The 26,889-nt window shown below is 39.8% G+C and overlaps 1 protein-coding gene and 1 pseudogene across 1 annotated transcript; both read right to left on the minus strand.

Moving 5' to 3' along the window:
- Positions 1 to 243: 243 nt before the first annotated feature.
- LOC125197819 (ferruginol synthase-like) lies at positions 244 to 21,203 on the minus strand (annotated as a pseudogene).
- A 3,391-nt stretch (positions 21,204 to 24,594) lies between these two features.
- LOC125197822 (ferruginol synthase-like) lies at positions 24,595 to 26,336 on the minus strand. The gene is made up of 2 exons (XM_048096341.2): positions 25,470 to 26,336; positions 24,595 to 25,292 (listed from the first exon to the last, which is right to left on the minus strand). The coding sequence occupies exons 1-2, from the start codon at positions 26,328 to 26,330 to the stop codon at positions 24,693 to 24,695; spliced, it is 1,461 nt and encodes a 486-aa protein (XP_047952298.2). The 5' UTR covers positions 26,331 to 26,336; the 3' UTR covers positions 24,595 to 24,692.
- Between the last annotated feature and the right edge of the window lie 553 nt (positions 26,337 to 26,889).

Consider the following 26,889-nt stretch of genomic DNA (forward strand, 5'->3'; position numbering starts at 1 on the left):
GGAACGATCTACTGCAATTGCAACCAATTCCTATCACATATTGGCACACCGCATATGGATTCTATACATCCCTTCTTTTTGGACATGAAGATGCATCATCCAACCCTCCTTAAATCTAACAAACTTAAGTGAATGTTCGTTGAATTGTAAACAAACCAAACTAAATTTTTATTAAAGTAGGGATGAAGATACGACACACCAGATCTCATCCAAAATTTTAAAGTAAAAGAAGAGGTCCAAAATTCAGAAACAACAAAGTGGAATGGCCTTGAGAGGAACTGCCTTGTGCAATGTCATTCCGAATTCCTCCGTGGTGTCAGATGTCACCTCTCCTTCCATTTCCCATTCAAAATTGTGAAGTGTAGATCCCAACAGAAGAGAAAACATTCTATCAGCCAAAGGCAAACCTGGGCACATTCTTCTCCCCGACCCAAATGGAACAAACTCGAAATCTTGGCACTTGAACCCCATATTGTTATTTAAGAATCATTCAGGTTTAAACAAACTAGGGTTGGGCCCGTTGGGCTGGCCCCATTATGTGGGAGCCCAACTCAAGCTGGCCCAAACTAAATGGGCATATTTCTTTTTTCCTTAATGCTAATTAGTGTGTGTATTTAATTAGAAATTGACAGCACATCTTTTGATTTGGGTGAATCACAAAAAATTGAGACGGTGGAGAAGAGAAAAGAGGGTGAGAGTCAGCTGGTGTATTATCAATTCAGAGTCAGAATTGAGAGATTGAGAGAGGCAACGGAACTCCATTTTGTGAAAGAAGGTGAGTGTAGATTTTCAGCTTGGTGCAGTTCTGTTCGAGGCTTTGATCGGGTATTCATCTGTGGTCTGATTGAGCTGAAATTTGGACAGTGGGTAGTCGACTTGAAGATCTTGATTTTGTACGGTGGGATTGTTATTCCGTGAACAGTAAGGTCAGATTTTCTGCTGTCGAAGTCAGCCCCTGTTTTGGTGATTTTCTTATCTTGTTTGGGTATATTGCTTAAGATTGTTTTATCAGCCTAGTTGGAGTTTATACTTGTTGTAGAGGTTGGATATTTTGATCTTGTAGAAAAAATATATTACAGTGGAGCTTTTGAGTGAACTCTCAAGTCCCGTGGTTTTTCCCTTTTGCTTCGAAAGGGTTTTCCACGTAAAAATTGTTGTATCAGTTTATATTTCTGCCTATTGTTTGTCGTTGATATTATCGTGCCACATTGTGTTAGAAATAATTATGGACTTGTATTATTGGGAGAGAAAGAACACCATTTGTGCTTCCGCAGGTTTTGGTTGTTTGGTTTCTTCCCAACAAACTGGTATCCAGAGCTACGGTTATTGTGTTCAGTAATTATGGAAATTAGCATAAGCAGAATGATTATGTTGAACGGCACAAATTATCAACTTTGGCGAAATAAGATGAAGGACTTGCTTTTTGTAAAAGCTTTGCATCTTCCAGTTTTTGCTACTCAAAAATCCTAGTCTAAAAGTGATGAAGAATGTGAGTTTGAACATCATCAAGTGTGTGGCTTTATTTGGTAAATTGTTGAAGAGAATGTTTATCACCACGTTGATTAAGCGACACACTCACACACTATGGGATAAGCTTGAAAATTTGTATGCTTCCAAGTCAGGTAATAAGAAGTTATTCTCACTTAAGAAGATGATGATGTTGAGATACAAAGATGAAACATCTATAGATGATCATGTGAGTGAGTTTCAGAGTTCATTAACTCAATTACTCGGCATTGGGGGTCACATTAGATGATGAGATTGTAGGACTTTGGTTTCTTTCTACTCTACCAGATTCTTGGGAAACTCTTAGGATTTCACTTATTAATTCAGCTCCTAGTGGTATTGTGACTTTGGAAATAGCCAAGAATGGTGTGTTAAATGAAGAGGTGAGAAGACGGTCGCAGGGTTCTTCATCGCTGTTAGAGGTTTTGGTTACCGAAGACAGGGGGAGAAGCAAAAATAAAGGCAAAAAGGACAGAGATAAAAGTCGGGGCAAATCAAAATCAAGATACAAGAATATAGAATGTTACCATTGTGGTAAGCCTGGCCATATTAAGAAAAACTGCTTCAAGTGGAGGAAAGAGAACAAAGCTGGCCAAGATAAATCAGAAAGAAAAGAAGATGAAAAATCTGATTCTGTTGCTACTACCACTTATGATGATGATTTGCTAGTTGTTTGTGATAAAAATGTGATCAACCTAGCATACGACGAGACGAGTTGGGTGATTGATACCGGTGCTTCACTTCATGTCACGTCAAAGAAGGAGTTCTTCACATCTAATACTTCAGGTGATTTTGGAGTATCAAAGATGGGCAATGATGGTTTAGTGAAGGTTGTTGGCACAAGAGATGTTTGCTTAGTTACTAATAATGGAACAAAGTTTACACTCAGAGATGTCAGGCATGCCCCGGATATTCGTTTGAATTTGATATCTGCAGGAAAGCTAGATGATGAGGGATTCTGTAATACATTCAGTGAAGGGCAGTGGAAATTGACTAAAGGTTCTTTAGTTGTGGCTCGAGGAACTAAGAATGCGAATTTGTACTTGATGCAAGCTTCGACTTCAAGTACCATTGTAAATGTGACAGAGAATGATAGCTCAACTGAGCTATGGCACATAAGATTTAGTCACATAAGTGAGAAGGGCCTTAATTGTTTAGCTAAAAAGAACTTACTTTCGGGTTTGAAGAGTACTTTACTGAAGAATTATGCTCATTGTGTTGTAGGAAAACAAAGAAGAGTTTCATTTAAGCGTCATCCTCCGCCGAGAAAGTCTGACCTGCTAGAGTTGGTTCACTCCGATGTTTGTGGTCCATTGAAGGTAAGATCACATGGTGGTGCACTTTATTTTGTTACTTTCGTTGATGATTGTTCTAGAAAACTTTGGGTTTATGTTTTGAAAACAAAAGACCAAGTTCTTGATGTGTTCAAACAGTTTCAAGCTTCAGTTGAAAGGCAAATAGGGAAGAAGCTAAAGTGCATCTGTACTGATAATGGTGGTGAATATTGTGGTCCTTTTGATGATTATTGTCATGTGCAGGAATCAGACATCAAAAGACACCACCGAAAACTCCACAACTGAATGGATTGGTTGAACGAATGAATCGAACACTGATTGAGAGAGTTAGATGTTTGCTTCATGATGCAAAGTTGCCTAGAAGCTTTTGGGCAGAAGCTATGTCTACTGTAGCTCATGTGATTGATCTTTCTCCTAGTGTTCCTTTGCAAAGTGATGTACTAGATAAGGTTTGGTTTGGTAAAGACGTGTCATATGATCAACTCCGTGTGTTCGGCTGTAAAGCATTTGTTCACATTCCTAAGGATGAGAGATCTAAGCTAGATGCCAAGACTCGACAATGCATCTTTATTGGTTATGGTCAATTTGAATTTGGGTATAGACTTTATGATCCAGTTAAAAGAAAGTTGATGAGATGTTGGGATGTGATGTTCCTTGAGGATCAAACTGTTGATAATATTGACGAGGCGAGAAAAAGGATCCAGAAAAAACTAGTGACTTGACTAACATGGATCCCGTCCCTCTAGGTCATTTGCCATATCCTGTTCAGGATCACGTGCAAGATGACATTGTTGATGACCAGTAAGGTATAGATGATGTTGATGCTCCTATGGATGATGATGGGAATGATCAACACCAAGCACATATAGCTCCACCAACAGTTCCACTTCGGAGATCTATTAGAGATCGACGTTCTAATGTTCTAATGTGAAGTATACTTCGAAGGGTATGTTCTTTTAACTGACGGGGGAGAACCTGAATGTTATGATGAGGCTATGGAAAGTGAAAGCAAAAATAAGTGGGTTGAGGCTATGAAAGATGATCTTCAATCCTTGTATGACAACCATACTTTTGAGTTGGTGAAACTGCCTAAGGGTAAACGAGCTTTGAAAAATCGGTGGGTTTACATTAGAGGTGGCCAAACCAAACCGGACTGCCGGTTCCCAACCGGCGGGTCGGAACCGGAACCGGAACCGGACGACGGTTCCGGTTCGAAATCCGGTTTCACGATTATAACGGTTCGGTTACGGTTTCAAAAATACGAAATCGGAACCGGCGGTTAACCGCCGGTTTGGAACCACCGGTTAAGCGGTTAACCGCCGGTTAACCGGGAATATGTAGTTGTCGCCGGTAGGTTCCTAGGGTTGCAGGCGTAGGGCTGAAAAAGGCTGGAAAACTGGCGGTTTGTGTCGGAAAACCGGCGGTTTTTGACACAAAACCGCCGGTTCCCGACGGTTCAGGGCTAGGTTCAGGCGTAGGCGTGTAGGGTTGCAGCGTAGGGTCTGAAAAGGTGTCGAAAACCGCCGGTTTTCGGTGAGAAACCGACGGTTTTCTGACACAAACCGGCGGTTCGGTCAGAAAACCGACGGTTTTCGACAGTTTTCAAATTTGAAATTCAATTTTTTTTTTTTTTTTTTTGTATATCAGATTTTCCCCCCATTTTTCATCTATAAATACCCCCTTCTTCATCACTTCTACTCACCCCATTCTTGTGTTAACAAGTATTTCTCTCTCAATCTCCAATTCTCTATTCTCTACCTCATTCTCTCAATTTGCTCTCTACTTGTTTACTTAAGTTGTACTTGTATTGTTGTATTTTGTAACTTGTAATTGTATTGTAGAAATTTACATTCAAAGTTTCAAATCAATAAAATTGCAATTCTTTATCGTTATCGTTATCAATTCTCTTTGGATTTTACTATAGAATTGCAATAAAAGTTATAACTCTAAGATTTAAATAATTCTAAGATTTAAAAAAAATAAAAAATAAAAACTGAACCGGAACTGAACCGGAACCGGCCTGGAACCGGTGAAAAACCGGCGGTTATTAACCGGAACCGGAACCGGCGGTAACCGGCGGTTAAACCGGAACCGGATAACCGGTATCCGAGCCGGTTACGGTTCAAGCTTTCGAACCGTGGCCACCTCTAGTTTACATGTTAAAACGAGAAGAATATTCTGCAGCTCCACGAAACAAAGCCAGATTGGTCGTCAAAGGTTATAGTCAGAAAAAGGGGATTGATTTTGAACAAATATTTTCTCCGGTTGTAAAGATGTCTTCTATCAAAACCGTTTTGAGTTTGGCAGCTTATTATAATTTAGAGGTTGAACAGATGGATGTAAAAACCGATTTTCTTCATGGGGATTTGGAGAAAGAGCTTTACATGGAGCAACCAGAGGGATTTATTGCACAAGGAAAAGAAGATTATGTGTGCAGATTGAAGAAGAGTTTGTACGGTCTTAAGCAAGCTTCCTGCCAATGGTATAAGAAGTTTGAGTTTGTTATGGGGGAGCAAGGATATAAGAGAACTGCTTCTGATCATTGTGTTTTTGTTAAGAAATTCTCTGATGATGATTTTATTATTCTACCGCTCAATGTTGATGATATGCTTATTTTTGGCTGCAATACTTCTAGAATCAATTTGTTGAAGAAGGAATTGAGTAAGTCCTTTGCAATGAAGGACTTGGGGCCGGCAAAGCAGATTCTTGGCATGCAATCGACACGTGACAGAAATGCCAAGAAATTATGGTTATCACAGGAGAGGTACATTGAAAAAGTACTTGAAAGGTTTAGTATGTATAAAGATAAAAAGGTGAGCATCCCTCTTGCTCCACATTTTAGATTGAGCGTGAAGCAAAACTCCCTCCACAGATAAAGAGAAGTAAGAGATGTAGAAAGTTCCATATTCTTCAGTCGTGGGTAGTTTGATGTATGTGATGGTATGCACGAGTCCGGACTTAGCCTTTTCTGTTGGTGCAGTTAGTCGATTTCTTTCTAATCCGGGCAAGGATCATTGGAATGCAGTGAAGTGGATTATGAGATATCTTCGTGGAACTTCCCACTTGAAACTATGTTTCGACATTGAGAAACCTGTTCTAGTTGGTTATACAAATGCAGATATGGCCGGAGATATTGACTCAAGAAGATCTACTTCAGGTTACTTGATTACTTGTGCAGGGGGAGCTATGTCATGCCAATCTAAGTTGCAAAAGTGTGTTGCTTTGTCTACTACTGAGTCTGAGTTCATTGCGGTGACCGAAGAATGCAAGGAGTTTCTTTGGATGAAGAAGTTTATGCAAGAGCACGACTTTACTCAAGAAAGGTATGTCTTGTTTTGTGATAGCCAAAGTGCAATTCATCTCGTAAAAATTCGACCTTTCATTCAAGATCGAAGCATATTGATGTGAGATATCATTAGATACGAGAAGTTCTTGAGGCTAAATTGTTAGAGCTTGAGAAGATTCACACCGATGATAATGGTGCAGATATGTTCAACAAATCTTTACCGGGAGGGAAGTTTGAAGTTTGTCGCGATCGCCGGGATGGAGAGATTTGTTGGGCTGGTCCCATTATGTGGGAGCCCAACTCAAGCTGGCCCAAACTAAATGGGCATATTTCTTTTTTCCTTAATGCTAATTAGTGTGTGTGTTTAATTAGAAATTGACAGCACATCTTTTGATTTGGGTGAAACACAAAAATTGAGACGGTGGAGAAGAGAAAAGAGGGTGAGAGTCATCTGTTGTATCATCAATTCAGAGTCAGAATTGAGAGATTGAGAGTGGCAACGGAACTCCATTTTGTGAAAGAAGGTGAGTGCAGATTTTCAGCTTGGTGCAGTTCTGTTCGAGGCTTCGATCGGGTATTCAGCCGTAGTCTGATTGAGCTGAAATTCGGACAGTGGGTAGTCGACTTGAAGATCTGGATTTTGTACGGTGGGATTGTTGATCTGTGAACAGTAAGGTCAGATTTTCTGCTGTCGAAGTTAGCCTCTGTTTTGGTGATTTTCTCATCTTGTTTTGGGTATTTTGCTTGTCTTGTTTTGGGTATTTTGCTTAAGTCTGTTTTATTAACCTAGTTGGAGTTTATACTTATTTTAGAGGTTGGATATTTGATCTTGTAGCAAAAACATATTATAGTGGAGCTTTTGAGTGGACTCTCAAGTCCCGTGGTTTTTCCCTTTTGCTTCGAAAGGGTTTTCAACGTAAAAATTGTTGTCTCAGTTTATATTTCTGCTGATTATTTGTCGTTGATATTATCGTGCCACATTGTGTTAGAAATAAATACCGACTTGTATTATTGGGAGAGAAAGAACACCATTTGTGCTTACGCAGGTTTTGGTTGTTTGGTTTCTTCCCAATAGGGCCAGATGCTCGAATCTCTGTCTATAGCCCAAGCGTTAACGAATACCTGGGAGTGTTGGGGAATTATGTAATCCCCAATCTTGACCTCACGATCCACCTGTTGAGGAACCAGAAACGGAGTGGGACGGTGGAGCCGCTGAAGGAACTGGCAGCGGAAGCGCTCACATAAATCGATTACATAATAATTCTAATCTACTTAGCAGATTATTTAGACAAATTCTATTCGCGAAATTATCACATGTATCATGCTCATAACTCAAATAAATCATGCTTTAAATTAATTAAAACCTAAAACATGCTTTCTACGGTTTAGCTATTATACCTTTATGATTCTCCAAATAATCGTAGATAGCTAGCGCTTTCTCCACGTGAAGATCTTTAGTACAAAACCACGGATCTTCTGTCTGGTTCCCGGACTGTAAACTGATATCAGGGTGGTTTGATCTCACCAGTATACTAGGACTTAAATAAAGAAGACGGAAATCCTTTCCCACGAAGGAGAAAAATTGTCCATCTTCTATGTAGAGAGGGGGACAAAAATTTTGAATAAAAACAAGTGTGTTTTCTGTCTCCTTTATTCTTCTATATATATTAAGTCACATATTGGGCCTAGACAGGGATCTATGAAAGGTTTTGGATATGAGCTCCTCCAATTAGCTTTTTACTAATTAAATTAAACCCAATTTAATATAAGCTTATAATTGGAATATTACGAGCAACCACTACAGAAGTAATATTGCACTCTCCATCCAAATCTGAAATTATAAGTACTTCGGGTTTCCATTGCTTGATATTTATTTCCTGCGCTTAAGATAGAAACATCCATTAATTAATTATTGTATGCTATGGACTTAATTAATTAATATCTTATTTATTCCAAGAGTGGACTCAGCAAGAAATTCTTATTTATTATTCTTAGAGTAATCAAACTCCAACTAGCTAGGTTCCGAATAATAAAACCTTATTTCAAGCTCCTCTTGAGGATGTTATCAAACAAGACTCACCTCGCGCACGATTTGGTAAATCAAAGTAGTGCATTATCAATACTGTATGCTCAATGCCAACGTACACTTATTAAGAAATAATAATTTACAAGATCTCGTCTTTCAGTAGATAGCATAATGACTGTCTCGCTGTTAGATCCATTCAGTGCTATACCACACCAACATCATCTTATTTCAATAAGGCTTAGAAATAATTGGACTGACATTGCAACCTTTCACGATAGGTAGTCTAAGCCTATCTAGGTTGTGAAATTATTCTTTTTCTTTGTTCAGAACTGACCGTGTTACCATAAAGTGAACGACGCCCACAACCAGTCTACTAAAACAAAGACTTAGAATTTGTTAAGTTACTTATACATTTAAACATGTAATAAACATCCATTAAATGTAAAACATAACAACATTATGACAAAAATAATCTGTTTATTCCTTTGGAAAATAGAATAAGAGTTTTAACAGTTTTCAATCACTCGAAAGGTGATTTCTAGTATACAAACTCTAACAATCTCCCACTTATACTCAAAACAGTTTTCGAGTATACAAAAAAAATGTGCATTACGTCTAATTCTCCCACTTATACTGAAAGCGAGTTGAGGTCTCGAGCGAGTCGAACTCCCATTCTTTCTACATGGCGCTCGTACGGTTTCACTGCCAATGCCTTTGTAAAGGGATTTGCCAGGTTGTTCTCTGACGCAATCTTGACCACTTATATGTCTCCTCTCTACACTATATCTCTGATGATATGGTACTTCCTCTCTATGTGTTTGCTTGCTTTGTGAGCACTTGATTCCTTCGAATTCGCCACAACACCAGAATTGTCACAATAAATGGTGATGCTCTTAGGCAGATTCGTAACCACACCTATGTCCATAAGAAAGTTCTTGAGCCATAAATCCTCCTTTGCAGCTTCCGAAGCGGCCACATATTCGGCTTCCATGGTAGAGTCTTCCAAATTACACTCATTTCCATGTCCATATTCGGCCACATATTCGGCTTCCATGTCCATAAGAAAGTTCTTGAGCCATAAAGCCTCATTTCTGCTTTACACTCTTCCAAATTACGGTTCCACCTCCTAAGGTAAACATATAACCAGAAGTACATTTCCTCGAGTCTTGATCAACTTGAAAGTCTGAATCAGTATATCTCAAAGGACAGAGCTCGCCTGCTTGGTAAACTAGAACATAGTCCTTAGTCCGTTTAAGGTACTTGAGTATGTTCTTTACTGCAGTCCAATGTCCTTGGCCCGGATTCGACTGATATCTTGCTACCATGCCAACAGCAAAGCAAATATCAGGCCTTGTACAAAGCATAGCATACGTGAGACTTCCAACTGCCGAAGCGTATGATATCCTTCTCATCTCTGCTATCTCAGATGTTGTCTTATGACACATCTCTTGAGATAAATGGATGCCATGTCTAAAAGGTAAGAAACCTTTCTTGGCATCTTGCATGCTAAAGCGACTAAGTACAGTGTCGATGTAAGGTTCTTGAGATAAGCACAACATCCTAGAATGTGTCCCGCGTCTCCCATATCCTTCATCTCGAACTGGTTTGACAACCACGTTCGTACTGATGACAACATCTTTTTATTGTTTCCAATTAGAAGAATGTCATCTACATATAAAACTAAGAACACCACATTCCCCTTCTCAACCTTCTTGTACACGCAGCTCTCGTTAGGGCATTTTTCGAATCCAAACTTGTGAACAGCTTGATCGAAGCACTGATTTCATGATCTAGATGCTTGCTTGAGGCCATAAATGGCCTTCTTAAGCTTCCAAACCATGTGCTCTTTGCCCTTGACGGCATAACCCTTGGGTTGTTCCATGTAGATGGTCTACTCAAGACTACCGTTCAAGAACGCAGTCTTAACGTTCATCTGCCATACATCCCAATCCATGTAAGCTGCTATAGACAATAGAATCCGAATCGATTTGAGCATGGCCACTGGGAAGAAGGTCTCGTTGTAATCGACACCTTCCTTTTGGGTGTACCCCTTAGCCACTAGTCTTGCCTTAAAGACTTTAACTCGTCCATCGGTTCCACACTTACGCTTGTATATCCACTTACTCCCAATGGCAGTACAACCTTCGGGTAGGACTGACAAATCGTAGACGTCTTTGTCTATCATAGATTGTAGTTCCGAATCCATTGCCTTTACCCATTGGCAATGATCGACATCCGCATGCGCCTCTCCAAAATTCAGAGATCTAGTACATTGCTGTCCGAAGATTGATCCATAGATTCTCCCAAACCAATGTACCTATCGGGCTAATGAGAGACCCTCCCACTGCGGCGCGGCACTACAACATTAGGTGTAGAAGTTGAAGGTTCGGGAATTGGTTGTACAATCCGTACTTGTTCTCGGTTAATGGAACTTGTGACTGAAGTGAGCTCTTCTAGAGCCACCTCACTGCTGGGTTTATGATTCATTGCAAAGTCTTCCTTTAAGAATGTCGCGTGAGTGCTCACAATGAGTTTCTTGTCTCGGAGACTATAGAACGCATAAGCTTTCGAAAAACTTTGGGGTAAAATATAAACAAACATACCTTTGTCCTTGTGTCCAGCTTAGTCGGATCTTTTTCCAAAACATGAGCTGGACACCCCCATATCTTGAGATGCTCTAGATTGGGCTTGCGCCCATTCCATAACTCATATGGAGTGGCAAGAACAGATTTTGATGGTAAATTGTCTAAAATATGGCTCGCGGAAAGCAAGGCATGTCCCCAAAACGAAATAGACAGTCGTGCATAACTCATCATCGATCGGACCATGTTTAACAAGGTCTTGTTCCTTCTTTCAGCTACGCCATTCTGCTGGGGTGTGCCCGGCGCAGTCAGTTGGGATTCAATTCCCTCTACCGATAGGTAGTCCAAAAACTCGGCATTGAGGTATTCGCCTCCGCGATCAGATCGCAGGCTTTTGATACGTTTTCCATGATGCGTCTCCGCATAAGCCTTAAACTCCTTGAACTTGTCAAAAGCTTCAGACATAAAGCGCATCAAATAAACACATCCGACTTTCGAGTAATCATCAATAAAGGTGATGAAATAGCAAAAGCCGCCTTTTGCCTCGGTTGACATTGGTCCACACACATCAGTATGAATGAGTTCTAGTAATTCCTTGGCCCTATTTCCTTTCACCCTAAAAGGTCTCTTAGTCATCTTGCCTTCTAAGCAGGATTCACATGTGGAAAACGACTCAGTATCTAGACCTTTAAGAAGGTCTTGATCCACTAGAGTTTGAATCCTTCTTTGGTTGGCATGACCAAGTCTTAGGTGCCATAAGTACGTTTCTTTCATTGAAGTTGAAGGTTCTTTTCTGTTCTTTAAAATTTTCGATGCATTATTGAGTTCTAATTTGCGATTATTAAATTGTGTAGATATGATTGTGTACAGATTGCTTTCCATGATACCACGACAGATATAAGAACCATCTTCCTTAATAACACAACTGTCATTGAAAGAAATTGAACATCCATCAAAAACCAATTTAGAAACTAAAATTAAATTTCTTCTAAAAGAAGGTATCAACAAAACATTCTTCAAAACCAATAATCTATCACTACTAAAATGCAAGTAAACGTCTCCCACTGCAACGGCCGCCACTTTAGTAGCGTCGCCCAGCTGGACTTTGATCTCTCCATCATATAGCCGTCTTGTCACATGCATTAAGTCAGGATCAAAACACATATGATCATTTGCTCCACTGTCTATAACCCAAGTATGAGATGAAGTCGAAGCCAGACATGACTCGACAACTAGAGCTTGATGCATACCTGTAGCCTTACCCTTTTTAGGGCAGTCTGGCTTCCAATGCCCCTTCTCTCCACACTTGAAACACTTTCCTATTTGCTTCTTTCCCGACCTCCTCTTTTTCTTTCCCTTAGCTTCCTTTGCTGCGACTTGGTTCATCACTTTCTTCTTTCCTGCGCCAGGCCTAGGGCCAGAGGAACGATGTGACGAACTAACCATCGCAGCCTTGGCTTGGTTCATTAGACCCTCTGCTGACTGAAGTTCAGTCAACAACTCAGCCAAGGTGTAATTTCTTTTGTTCATCTCAAAGTTGAGCTTGAACTGCTGAAAGCTAGGGGACAAACTCTGAAGGATGATAGTAACTTGGGACTCGGCATCAATGACGCCTCCCAAAACCTCAATTTGATTGAGGTGGCTCATCATCTCGAGGACATCGTCCCGCACAGATAAGCCCTCCTTCATAGTCATGCACATGATACTCCGAAAGGCTTGAGACTTAGCCGTTCGATTCTGAGTACCAAAGAGGTTTGTGAGATTTTGCATAATATCGGTGGCAGTCGCCATAGCGGCATGGGTTTATCTCATTCTCCTTATGCCACCGTCTATGCGCATCTCGCACTGCCTGCGCGGCATTAGCCGCCGGCACTGGAGGTCGTGGAGTAGTGATCACAAACTTGTACTCATCAGCCGTGAGAACGATGTCCAAATTTTGTTTCCATTCTATGTAATTTTGGCCCTCGAGTTTGTTTTCTTTAAGAATTGCAGAAAGAGGATTGAGTGACATTTTGACGATTTAGTTTGCACTTCAAAACAAAATATTTACTATTTGTCATAAACTTATGTGATGAAATTGAGGAGATTAACCATAAAACTTTTCAAATTCTCACAACTGTAAAATTAAAATTTTGTACCCTCAAGCAGAGGTCAATACGCATTAAAATTTTAACATTTTTACTGGTCACAACACCGACGAATAGTCTGAGACGGCAGCACGGCATGGCCGCCAAATGTTGCCTAAGTACGACCATCAGATTTAGCATTACAGAATCTAGTTTCTACAACCCACTCCCATAAAAATGCTCATGGATTGATAACTGGACCAAGCTATCTCGTTAATTCTGTTTGGACTTCTGAAACTCGTAATTTCTTAGGATTATTCCTGTTACACCTCAACCCTTATGACGTATGCACTTACTATAAATAAATTCAAAATTTAAAATAAATAATCCACACGCCGAGTAAATGAAACGCACATTTTATTATTTCAAAAACCAACATTTATCAAGTACATATTCCAAAACATTCTAAACCATAGTGGGACCCTCTCACCACTCTATATACTACACATTTATCTACATGCAAAAATGATGAGGAAGAAAAGTTGCCAAAATGCGTCAGCCACCGACCCTGATAACATGTGGAGTTCCTACGACCCATGTCAACGAATAATTTCACTGATATCTTATTCCTAAAAAATTATAATGGTTTATATGAGCCACAACTCAGTGTATATAAACTTTACCTTTAATTTCACATACAAATATCAAACACATTCATTCACCAACATATATCACCGAAAGTAATAAATATCATAAACAATTTAATATCCATATGCATATGCCTCTCCGTGCTTTTTATTATTCTGTGACACATCAAGCCTGGTATCTGCCCGGGATTTCCATTGTATACGACCTGCAGGTTCCTTTTTAATTATTTGACCTTTCCACGAAGGCCCCTCTTTGCATATTTTCTTTGACCCGTAAGTCCATTATCATTGTATATGAGCCGTAGGTCTTTTGCCATTGTATATCAGATCCAGAGCAAGACAGTCACATATCCTCTTTAATCTCATGACTCGAATAATTCCAATACCATACATCAAACATATCCGTTGCACCAATTACATATCCATATAATCCATCAATAACTATAATACTATAGATAAACATATTCATTGCAAAAATCACATATCCATCATTCACAACATCAATATCAAATACTCCACACATAACCATTTCAGGCTCACATCATATAATTCAAATATTTACTCCAATTTAACACATAGCAATCAATCACATAATATATGTAAAATTAAAAGTATGATTTATACGTACCTTAAGATAAGTAATTTAACTAAAATCCCAATTATGCTTTGTGAGCTACGACTCTTATTTCTTCTTCTAATTTTTGCTCCCGTCTCCAACTACTATTCTATTTTTCTTTCTCTTATTTCATTTTTCCTTTTCTCCTTTTCTTTTCTTATTCCAAACTCACTATCTCTGCGTATATATATAAACATGCAAAGACGGTTATTAAAAATTTACTTAAAACAACTGATATCAATTATACATATTACAATATAAAGCAGCATGCATACTATATAGTCCATTCTTTGACATTTGTCCAAAATAAGATTAGTGACACTATTAACTAGTGACCACGTACATACTAGCACATTTATATTTCAAGATAAGCTAGTACTATTATTTATATTATATTAGTTTTGATCACTATCATTATCTATTTAATTAATATCTATATATATATATATGTACGTACATAAATACTAGTACAGTAGTACTACATGGTACACATGCACAAACATTTACATAACTAATATATATATATACTAATTTATATAATAAAATAATATATACACATCCATTTTAACAATTCTTATAAATCAAAACTATCTATATATTCGATTATATTGAGTCGTCATAACAATAAATATATTTTCTATGATACACTTACTATCTTTGGAGTTAAAATGACAATTTAATATGCAATGACAATATAATATGATAATATGCAAAATAGTGCATGTTTTGGGTTAGGGATGTCACAATTGTCCCCACAGCATGGGTAGCGATAATATTGAAAATTACTTTCTAGTCCATACTATTTACATATGAGAAGTCCACCTATAAGAACTCACTATTTCTTAGGATTATTGTCCCCACAGCATGGGTGGAGATAAGATTCAGAAAGTAGCTTCGTAAGTTGTGGACTTAGTGCAAACTTAGTTCGTAATTTTCGCTTAGATATTTGGGTTATGGTTTTTAATTAATTATCCTTAGCCTTAGTGCAGATTTAAAGGCTTAACTAAATTCTGTTGGTATTTAATTGACTAGATAATTAAATCTTTTATAATCTTTTAATCATCTTATTAAAGGATAATACATTAATTACTAAAGTTTAATCCATATTCATGTCTTCTATCAGATTTATCTAAAATAATTAATTATTTATATCTTGGACTGACATGAAATCCTACATATCTATCCTTATTAGGATTCTAGATACATAATATAATTAGGAAACCATTAAATTATTCTTGTCCATATCATCTAGGAATAAAATAAATATATTTATATCCATAGATATAGTCAATAATCTAAATATTTCTAAAATCTTGGGAAATCTTCCGAAAATATTTTATTTCCATTAAATAATAATATATTAATGATATCTTTTAATTTATGAATCAAATAATCATTAAAATAATATTTCATCGTTATCTCGTGATCGAGATTCGCACGATCAATGACGACGAAAGATCCGCCGGCGATATTCCCGCCGGAACGACGATTCCGCCGTCCAGCCACCACCGGCAGCGCGCGGTTCGCGCGACTGCTTCCTTTCTCCCTCTACCCATCGCGAAAGCGACGAGTTCCTCCTCCGTCGACGTCGTCCAGCCACGTAGTCACCGCCGCGCAGCTCCGACGCCTCCCTCCGCCCAGACGACCTCGCGCAAACCAGCAGCAGTCGCGAACGGCGTCGCTAGGGCTGGGTTCGACTAGGGTTAGGATTAGGGTTAGGGTTAGGGTTAGGGTTCTGCCATGGATGAACCGCCGCTGCTCTCGGACGAGCAGCGATCAGGTTCGCCTACCATGACCGTCGATCGCCGACAGTTGCAGGAAGACCTGCGATGCGGTCTGGCCGGCGGCGTGGACGAGCCCTCGCTCGTATTCACGTCGTCAACCGATCGCTTCGTTGCTCCCACTGTTCGGCCGCGTCTTCTTGGGGTTCAGTGCTCTCTCCGGCGGGGTGCACGAGTCCACCCTCGTCAGCGCGTCGCCGGCTGATCACCTCCCTCGCTCCCACTCGCTCGACAACCCTACATCGATCGCATGTAGCGTGATTCGTCTCGGCGCAAGCGCCGACGAATCGCACATCTCGTGCGTTCGAAATATTTGAGTTCTTTGTTTCGATTGTTCTTGAGTCCGTCATGCATGAAAAAAAAAATAACAACTAAAAACAAGAACATGCTTCGAAAACAAAAACGCATGCATACATGAATTTTGCGAAATTTAAATCCAAATAATCAGAGCCAAAGACTGGCTCTGATACCAATTGAAGGAACTTGCAGCGGAAGCGCTCACATAAATCGATTACATAATAATCCTGATCTATTTAGCAGATTATTTAGACAAATTCTATTCGCGTAATTATTACATGTATCATGCTCATAACTCAAATAAATCATGCTTTAAATTAATTAAAACCTAAAATATGCTTTAAATTAAATTAATCGAAGATAGCTAGCGCCTTCTCCACGTGAAGATCTTTAGTACAAAACCACGGATCTTCTGTCTGGTTCTCGGACTGTAAACTGATATCAGGGTGGGCTGATCTCACCAGTATACTAGGACTTAAATAAAGAAGACGGAAATCCTTTCGCACGAAGGAGAAAAATCGTCCCTCTTCTATGTGATGCACTTTTTATTAGCACTAAATAAACCTGCAAGTATACAGAGTAGATCTAGTATAGCTAAAGGTCAGTACCGGATATCGAACACGGGAAATATAATTGCAACTGGCTATTATGTACTAAGAGTCAAATACTATCTAGAGAAACAAGAGAAGTTTTGGGTTTTTGAAAGTAAAAACAATTAAAAGCAATCAAACAACTAAATGCAATTAAATCACAAAGATAAAATATGAGAGATAAGAGAATTCCATAGATGTGCGTTCACAATTAGGGTTATACAAATTTCAAACTACAATACCCTAGCACAGTTATTACTTTGATAGAACGAGTCACCTAGCTTATGCTTATGCGATGCAAACATTGATTACAAGATTAGGGTTGTCAAACCTAACACGTAACTCCAAAAAGCTCCTAAGACCCCTGAAAAGTCATCACTCTCAATTAACAGTGTCGTTTTAAGGGAAGCTAACTGTAGCGTCTACTAAGTGGATCTAACTCGCTAGAACTCTGTCACAGTTATGAAGCAAGTTATATTAAATCATACACGATTGTGTCACTCAATCATGAAGTATCAAGATTAACTTAGGGAAGAAACAAAGTAAAAACAAAACGGATATTAAATAGAAAACGGAACTTGTATAAACCAATAAAAGTTACTAACACATCCAAAGAATCCTATGAATTTAGTTAGACATAATTGAATAAGCTAAAAACATAGATTGGAGTGAAAACAATTGGAACATAAAACTAAAGCAAATAAAACCCGTAGGTTGAATCCTTGTCGTTCTTGATGTTGTTGCTTCTTTCTCCAACCCCTTGCACAATGAAGAACTCTCAAATTTATGCTATGGAAGTAATTGGCAAAAAGAAGATGAAAGATTAGGGTTGGAGGAGGAGCTATGAAAGCTACCCTTTTGGGGGCTAAGGAAGGGTTGAATTCTATCAATGAGGTTATGGGGTGTATATAGGCTTTAGAAGGATTTAAATTTGGTAATAAGTGTCCTCCAAGCATTAGGAAATATGTAATTTTCGTTCCCCATTGTAGAAGGAAAAGATTTGGTTTCACAAGGTAATATCTTCTTTCCTTCTTCAAATTCCCGCATAGACTGCAGCTGACAGCTTTGCGCGACTTTGGTAGAACGGCCATAACTCTCTCCACAGAATTCTGATTGAGATAATTCTTGAACCATCTTGAAGCTCTTTTCAAGACGAAGAGAATGGTGTATAGAACGCTCCGATCGGACTTCAGTATAGCCGGAATAATGAGTTTGAAGACAACTGTCGCGCGCCGCGTTTCTGTGGCGGGCCGCCGCACCTTTGCCGGCGGTCGCCGCGCGCAGTCCAGTAGCTTCTGACTACTTGTGGCGGTCGCCACGCACTTCCCGGCGGTCGCCGGGCGTGTCTTTGTCTCCGCTAAGTGCCGGCGGTCGCCGGAGAAGCTCCAGATTCCCTACTTCGCGTTTTAACTCCCTTTTTCGGCTCAAATATGCACATTTTTCACAAAACATGTCAAAATACCAAAATAGACGAAATATGCAAATAATGGACATGTATTGCAACTTTGACCTTAAAAACGGGCCAAATAATGGCCTTAAAACCGTGCAAAATCCGAGCGTATCACTATGTGGAGAGGGGGACGAATATTTTGAATAAAAACAAGTGTGTTTTCTGTCTCCTTTATTCTCCTATTTATATTAAGACACATATTGGGCCCAGACAGGGATCTATGGAAGGTTTTGGATATGGGCTCCTCCAATTAGCTTTTTACTAATTAAATTAAACCCAATTTAATATAAGCTTATAATTGGAATATTACGAGAAGCCACTACAGAAGTAATATTGCACTCCCCATCCAAATCCAAAATTATAAGTACTTCGGGTTTCCATTGCTTGATATTTATTTCCCGCGCTTAAAATAGAAACATCCATTAATTAATTATTGTCTGCTATGGACTTAATTAATTATCATCTTATTTATTCCAAGAGTGGACTCACCAAGAAATTCTTATTTATTATTCTTAGAGTAATCAAACTCCAACTAGTTAGGTTCCGAATAATAAAACCTTATTTCAAGCTCTTCTTGAGGATGTTATCAAACGAGACTCACCTCGCACACGATTCAACATAATAGCAATCCTAGCACCGCTAGATATTAATCACCACTACCCAATATACCAGTCTTATTGAGTTGCGAAAAACTCGCACCATTTGGTAAGTCAAAGTAGTGCATAATCAATACCGTATGCTCATTGCTAACGTACATTGATTAAGAAACAATAATTTACAAGACCTCGTCTTTCAATAGATAGCATAAAGACTGTCTCGCTGTTAGATCCATTCAGTGTTATACCACACCAACGTCATCTTATTTCAGTAAGGCTTTGAAATAATCGGAATGACATTGCAACCTTTCACGATAGGTAGTCTAAGCCTATCTAGGTTGTGAAATTCTTCTTTTTCTTTGTTCAGAACTGATCGTGTTACCTTAAAGTGAGCGACGCCCACAACCGGTCTACTAAAACAAAGACTTAGACTGTGTTAAGTTACTTATACATTTAAACATGTAATAAACATCCATTAAATGTAAAACATAACATTATGACAAAAATAATATGTTTATTCCTTTGGAAAATAGAATAAGAGTTTTAACAGTATTCAATCACTCGAAAGGTGATTTCTAGTATACAAACTCTAACAGCCGTAAGGTCTCTTTGATCAGTGCCTGCAAGTATGGGAGTGTTGATATGTGTGATTCTTAAACTTGCTTGTTCTCTTCAATCACACTTTTTAGCTCATTCTTTGCATCATTCATCTTATCCAAATTAGCTAGCAGTTCTATCATTGCCCATTCCATTGTGCTTTGAGTCGTGTCTGATCCTCCCAGAAATAAGTCCTATATAAATTGTGCAACCTTGTAAGTTTTTAGAATATACTACTCCCTCCGTCCCACTACAAGTGATCAATTTTCTATTTTGGATTGTCCCACCGTAAGTGATCAATTTCAATTTTTAACAAAAAACAAAACTTTAACTCTCTTTTACTCTATTCTCTCCTTCTTACTTTATTCTCTCTTTAACTTTCTTATTTTTTCATCTCTCATACTTTATTCTCTCCACTTTAACTTAATATATACTCCATTCGTCCACCATTAGGAGTCTCATTCCTTGGCAGCGCGGGTTTTAAAAAATGTTAAGAAAGTGGGTGGAAAAGGTTAGTGGAATAGGGGTCCACTTGTATATATTAGTTTTAAATAAAATGTGAGTGGAATGAGTTAGGTGAAAGTGGGACCCTATTACTCCCTCCGTCCGCGAATAGGAGTCTCATTCCATTTTGACACGAGTTTTAAGAAATGTTAAGAAAAGTGGGTGGAAGAAAGTTAATGGAATATGAGGTCCACTTGTATATATTAGTTTTAAATGATATGTGAGAGGAATGAGTTGGTGGAATGTGGTGTCTCTTTATTATTTATAGTAATAATGAACCGTGACTCCTATTCGCGAACGGACTAAAATGGAAAAATGAGACTCCTATTTGCGGACGGAGGGAGTATCATTTATGGTAAAAATTAACCGGGACTCTTATTCGCGGATGGACTAAAATGAAAAACGGGACTCATAGTCGCGGATTGAGGGAGTATCATTTTCTTAAATCTCGTGTCCAAAAGAAATCCATCACTTATGGTGGGACGGAGGGAGTAGCATAATATTGAAACAAATGTTAGAGAGAGAAAGAGAGATGTCACCAAAAACAGATGTTGAATGTCCTTGAAGTTAAAGTCATACTCATCAAATCCCTCCATGAGATCGAAAAGTGCAGCCAACAAATCATTCTTCCTTTCAATTCCATAGATCTTGATTCAAACCTCTCATCAATTATCCCTTACAACACACCAAGCAATCTCCCCAAGTAAAACTCTGACCTCTTCTTGATCCTCTGCGGATCCAACCACTTGAGAAACGGGAAAAAGTCGGCCACATTAGGAGTCCCCAAAGTCATCATCACGCCCTCAACCGTCTCCTTCAGCTGCTGCGTCGTGCCGGAATCAAACTCAATCAAATCCACCGAGAAAAACGTCGCGCTGAGAAGATTAAACGTCGTCACAAACGCCGCCTGCCCCAAGTCCATGGCCCGCCCGCTCGCGCTGCACTCCCGCGCCGCCGTTGAGGCGCCGCGCCGAGAACATCCGCTCTTTGCACAACTTCCTTAGTTTTCTCCACCTCTCACCCACCGGTATGAGCCCGATTGAAATCTTGTCGAAGCCGTGGGCTTCGGCCGCGGCGGGGATGGTGCGGCTGGAGAAGGCTTGGTCGTGCTCTTGCAGCACCAGTCTGGCGGAATCCGGGGATGATACGACGACGGTGTTGATGCTACCGAGCTTGAGAGACATCAGGGGGCTGTAGGTTTTGGAGAGGTCGGCGAGGGACTTGTGGGGGTTCCACCCTAGCTGGAGGATGTTTCCGATGATAGGAAACGGGTATGGCCCCGGGGGAAGGTTCTGGCGGCGGCTGCGGAAATGGGACCATGCCAAAATCGATACGATTATTGCGATCAAGAGTGAGAGAGCCATTCAGTTAATTCTGTGATAGGAGAAAAAGGATGTGTTACTTAAATAATCAAGTCCTTATTCACAACAGTAACTACACTATTCAAGGTCATTAAAAATCTTTTCTACTACCTCGTCTACCAAAATTTGTCTCTTTTTCTATTTCCATCCGTCCCCCAAAATTTGTCTAATTTCACTTTTTTCATTTTTGGTAGTGGACTGATAAGGCTCGTTTCATGCATTGGTTTTAGGTGAAAATTCTGTGCATTTGAGGCGCTAATCTATATTTCTGAGTTCAGGTGCGTAATAAATCTGCCGGACCAAGGAGTTGTTGTTACCTGACCTGGCAGATGCAAAAGAGATGAAATTGAAGTGAAATTCAGATGTCGTCGTTCAGACCTGGAGGATCAGAAGTTGGCGACAGGAGCAGAAAAGAGCAAAGAGCAGATATTTAGAGCATCTTATTCAAGGGCACAAGCGTCAAATCACCAAAAGGATGCCCTAGGGATAAGAGCCTCACCTATATAAAGAGCTCAACCTTAAGGAAGAAATCATCACTTCTACACACACTCTCTTAGCTCACTTTTGGAGGCTCCTTGTTCCATTCCTGTTTTTCACACTTCAAATACTCGTTTCACTTGCTGCGCACTTGGAGATGGGGTGAATTCTGGCTGCCATCGTGGTTCTCATCATTTTGTTGTCGTGTAACACCGCCTTGTGAAGGCGAAGAAACAATATTTACCTTGCTTTGTTTAGTTTGCTTTTTGTTTCAAGTACTTGTTGGTTTTTAGTTTCGTAACTTTAGTTTCTGACTTTGATCTACTGGATTCGAACCTATTTCACGTTATTATGGAAGTTTATGTTGGTTTTGTTGGATCTCGCTGAGTTGATGTTTATTTCTTACTTTTTGCTTTCGTTATTGTTGATTGTTGGATGTTTAGAGCTAAGATCTATTGGTTTGTTGTTGGAGGCTGTGGATTTACATATGGAGATGTTTGGATCTGTTGAATTGTGGTGGATTTGAGTTGGAGTTTTGTAGATCTGGTGTGTGTTGTTTAAATTCTGCATGATTATGGCTATTTACGTTCTGTTTCTGCATTCTCTAGGTCCAGTAGCGTAGATCTATTAGTTTCGGCTTTAATTTCTCGTTTTAAGCTTAGATATGAAGTTTGCTATGTTTTTATGGTGTTAAATGCTCTGTTTTATCTGCTATTCTCGTTTGTTTTCCGAAGAAGATGAAGTTTGTTGGTAGTTAGAATTAAATCTGCTTTTGTCAGTACTTTCTGCATGTCTTATTGCTTTTCTGCAGTTTTTCCAGACCCTGGTCATTTAAGGAAATTGGTCCCCACTGTTTGCTTTACTTTTGTTTGTCTAAATTAGGAAAGTACGTCTAGTCCGTTAACTCCGGTTTTAAAACTTTCAAATATTTCGTTTCTCAAAGTCATGCATGTTCCGTACGTTCTCATTTCCTAGACCCAGTAGGTAGAGTAAAGTAATTTTTAAATCTCTCAACCCAGTAGAGTTTTAAGTTCTCAACCCCAAAAATTGCGTGGCAGCAGCCAACCCCCTTTTCCAAAACATCCCAAATGCAGTTTCATAACACGTCCGTCCTCGTGGGATCGATCCTTTACTTCCCTGTGCTAGTTGTAGTATAGTTGGTTGAGGTTTTTTGAAGAAATAGAGTGCATCCAATGACCTCTATCTAATAGTTTCATGATCGTCTAGCCTCTGAGATCTAGTCGAATCCTCTGGACCTGTTAGATTGAGAGATATCACACACTGCACTGCACGTTTCTAGACTCTTCATGGACCCCATATTCCACCAACTCATTCCTACTCACATTTTTATAAAACTAATCTATAAAAGTAGGACCCACAATCCACTAATTTTTTCAACTCACTTTTCATTGCATTTCTTAAAACCCATGCCGGGTCAAAGTGGGACAAATTTTGGTGGACGGAGGTAGTAATACTTATAACATTTGTAATTATTCATCTCTTAACTATCTCTTCTTTTACCTTTTTATGTATTCCACTAATCCATTTCAATAATTTCAAAATACAATTAATTAAAAAATATTCATTAAAAAAATAAAAAAGTTACATTATAGATTTCTAAAAAATAAAAAATTCATTATTTAAATCCAAAAAATTAACCAGTGTCTTTTGTTAGTAGATCATCCTAACTGATCTCATAATGACGGTTTCATTCGCTACTTTTTGAGTCGCCTTTCTCTACTCCTGTTGATGCTAGAGAATCTTTGGATATCCGCGCTCACTTGGTTGAAATGACTCTGAAGCATCTTTCACATGCGGGGGAGTTCTTGCTGGCAGCACGTTGTTGTAGGTTTCAGTCATCCTCACCCAAAAAATTCCAGTTTTGTTAGTTCCCACGATCGGATTCTCCGTAGTGGCAACCCATATTACAAACAATTTCTTCATCTTGCCGGCAGTGTAAGGATGACGGACACCAACCTCGGATTGGCCGCCAGCTTCCAAATTTTCTTCCGGATTTTGGCCGTTATCTTCCTGAATTTTGGACAACGATTGCGACGACCCGTAGGGCATCGCCCTGCACTTCATGTGGGGCATGAGACATGTAAGGTCGGTATAAGTCCTTAGTTGGAGTTTGTGACCTCTGGCAATTGGGCATCGCCCCGTACTTCATGTGGGGCATGTGCGACATGTAAGGTTGGTAAAAGTCCTTAGTTGGTGTCTGTAGCCTCTGGTGGGTGTCGCCGAGTCTGGGGTACTCAAACTCGGATAATCCAGTGACAAAACCTTATTGTTGTTGGAGATTGAGGCTCACAAATTCAATCCGAGTTGACCGACCATATTTGCACAATTTAAAATGATAATTTGGACAGAAATATGAGTGAGAAATGAAGATAGAGTGTTTATAGTGTGAAAAATGTGATAAATGAGTTATTTATAGATGATTTTATGATAAGATGGAAGTTAAAAAAATTAAAAAAATTAAAAAAATTGGATAAAAAACATTGATATTTGGGGAAGTGGAAAATTTTCTTTAAATGCTAATTTTATTTGATTTTAAAAAAATTAATATTGCAAGTGGGCGTCACTGCTCAAAGAAATCGCGCCATGTGGGAAGGGGGTGGCACACTTTCTCGATTAATGCACCTCCCCTCGCGAGACACTTGCAATGGTGTCTCGCCGGCATCTCGTTTCGGCCGGCGAGACGAGACCGAGACACCTGTGGGCACCGTTACGGATGCTCTTAATTGAATGTGAGACCTACCATTATAGTAAAGGTGAATTGAGACTCTTATTGGCAAATAAGCTAAAACGAGACTTCTAATCGTGGACGGAGAGATTACATCATTTCTTTTTGGATGAGGAAGATGCATCATCCAACCGCCTTAAATGTAACAAACTAAATTGGATGTTCATCGAATTACAACCATGTACCAAACCATATTTTATTAAAGTAGGGATAAAGATACAACGCACAATATCTCATCCAATTTTCAAGTAAAAAAAGAAGTCCAAATTTCAGAAACAACTAAGTGGAATGGCCTTGAGAGGAACCGCCTTGTGCAATGCCATTCCGAATTCCTCGGTGGTGTCAGGTCTCACCCCTCCTTCCATTTCCCATTCAAAATTGTGAAGCATAGAGCCCAACATCAGAAACAACATTCTATCAGCTAGAGGCAACCCCGGGCACATTCTTCTCCCCGACCCAAATGGAATAAGTTCAAAATTTTGGCCCTTGAACCCTATATTGTTGTTTAAGAATCTTTCAGGCTCGAACGAAGTAGGGTAGGGCCAGACGCTCGAATCTCTGCCTATAGCCCAAGCATTGACGAATATTTGGGAGTGTTGGGGGATTATGTAACCTCCAATCTCGACATCACGAACCGCCCGTCGAGGAACAAGAAATGGACCGGGAGTGTGGAGTCGTAAGGTCTCTTTGATTAGTGCTTGCAAGTATGGGAGCCTTGATATGTCCGATTCTTCAATTTGATTCTTTTCTCCTATCACACTTCTAAGCTCATTCTTTGCATTACTCATTTTCTCCGGATTAGCTAACAATTCTGTCATTGCCCATTCAACTGTGCATTGAGTCGAGTCTGATCCTCCCACAAATAAGTCCTAATATATGTGGAGACAGAATTTGAATTAACATCTCTTACGCCACAAACTAACTGAATATGAACTTTAATTGAACTATTTTTCAAACCAGACCAAAGACCATCAAAAGCCATATAACGGACACGAGTTTTAAAAATACGTGAATGAAATGAGTTTGTGAAACGCATGATAACTCACCAGAAACAAATGTTGAATGTCCTTGCAGGTCAAGTCATAGTCAGATCCGTCCATGAGATCAAGAAGCGCAGCCAGCAAATCATTCTTCGTCTCCATAGATCTTGATTCCATCCTCTCATCAATTATCCCTCCCAAAACACCAAGCAATCTCCCAAAGTAAAACTCCGACCGCTTCTTGATCCCCTGCGGATCCAACCGCTTCAGAATCGGAAAAAAGTCGGCAACATTCGGAGTCCCCAAAGTCTTCGTCACGCCCTGGATCGTCTCCTTCAGCTGCTGCGTCGCATCGGATCCAAACTCAATCAAATCCACCGAGAAAAATGTAGCGCTGAGAAGATTAAACGACGTCACAAACGCCGCCTGCCCCAAGTCCACGGCTCGCCCCCTCGCGCTGCACTCGCGCAAGTAATCCACCAGCCTCGAAACCTTCTCGCGCCGGTTGCCCGCGCCGCCGTCGAGGCGCCGCGCCGAGAACATCTGCTCTTTGCACAGTCTCCTTAGTTTTCTCCACCTCTCTCCGACGGGTATGAGCCCGACTGAAACCTTGTCGAAGCCATGGGCTTCGGCGGCGGCAGGGATGGTGCGGCCGGAGAAGGCTTGGTCGTGCTCTTGCAGCACCAGTCTGGCGAAATCCGGGGATGATACGACGACGGTGTGGATGCTTCCGAGCTTGAGAGACATCAGAGGGCCGTAGGTTTTGGAGAGGTCGGAGAGGGACTTGTGGGGATTACGGCCGAGTTGGAGGATGTTTCCGATGATCGGAAACGGGTATGGCCCCGGCGGGAGGTTCTGGTGGCGGCGGCGGAAATGGGACCATGCCAAAATCGATACGATTATTGCGATCAAGAGTGAGAGAGCCATGATTTAGTCAATTTGTAGATTTGAAAATAATCATGAATTTATACAAGGAGAAGGGAAGAGTGTCTTATTCGACTCACTAGCTGCATGGGGCGGACTACATTGACCGAAATCTTGCTTAAATAATTAATTATTCAAGGAGAACGATGACTGTATTGATTAGATTTGAAAAATTATCAATTTATTCAACAGCTGACGCCAATCCAATTGTTTATTCAAATAGGACGACGGGAATCTTAGATTAAATAATACAGCCACCGGAGAATGAAGACTCTCATTATACTCACTACCTACTAACTAGTAGCCCTTCAAATATGGAGTATATATTTCCAATCTTATGATCTTCCAAATATGTACTATCTACAAATATTTTTCATTTTGGGCCGTTCCTTAACAATAAAAACTTTAGAATCTTTCTATTTTATGACATCGACCCTACAATCCACTAACTCTACTTTCACTACTTTTTCCTTTCCTCTCTCTTACTTTACCAATTCTTATACTCCCTCTGTCCCGCATTAGGAGTCCCGGTTGAGTCGGGCACATGTTTTAAGAAAAAATT

This window comes from Salvia hispanica, chromosome 4 (assembly GCF_029641045.1).
Source record: "Salvia hispanica isolate PSC_SH4W2 chromosome 4, Shi_PSC_v1, whole genome shotgun sequence".
Classification (NCBI taxonomy): Eukaryota; Viridiplantae; Streptophyta; class Magnoliopsida; order Lamiales; family Lamiaceae; genus Salvia; species Salvia hispanica.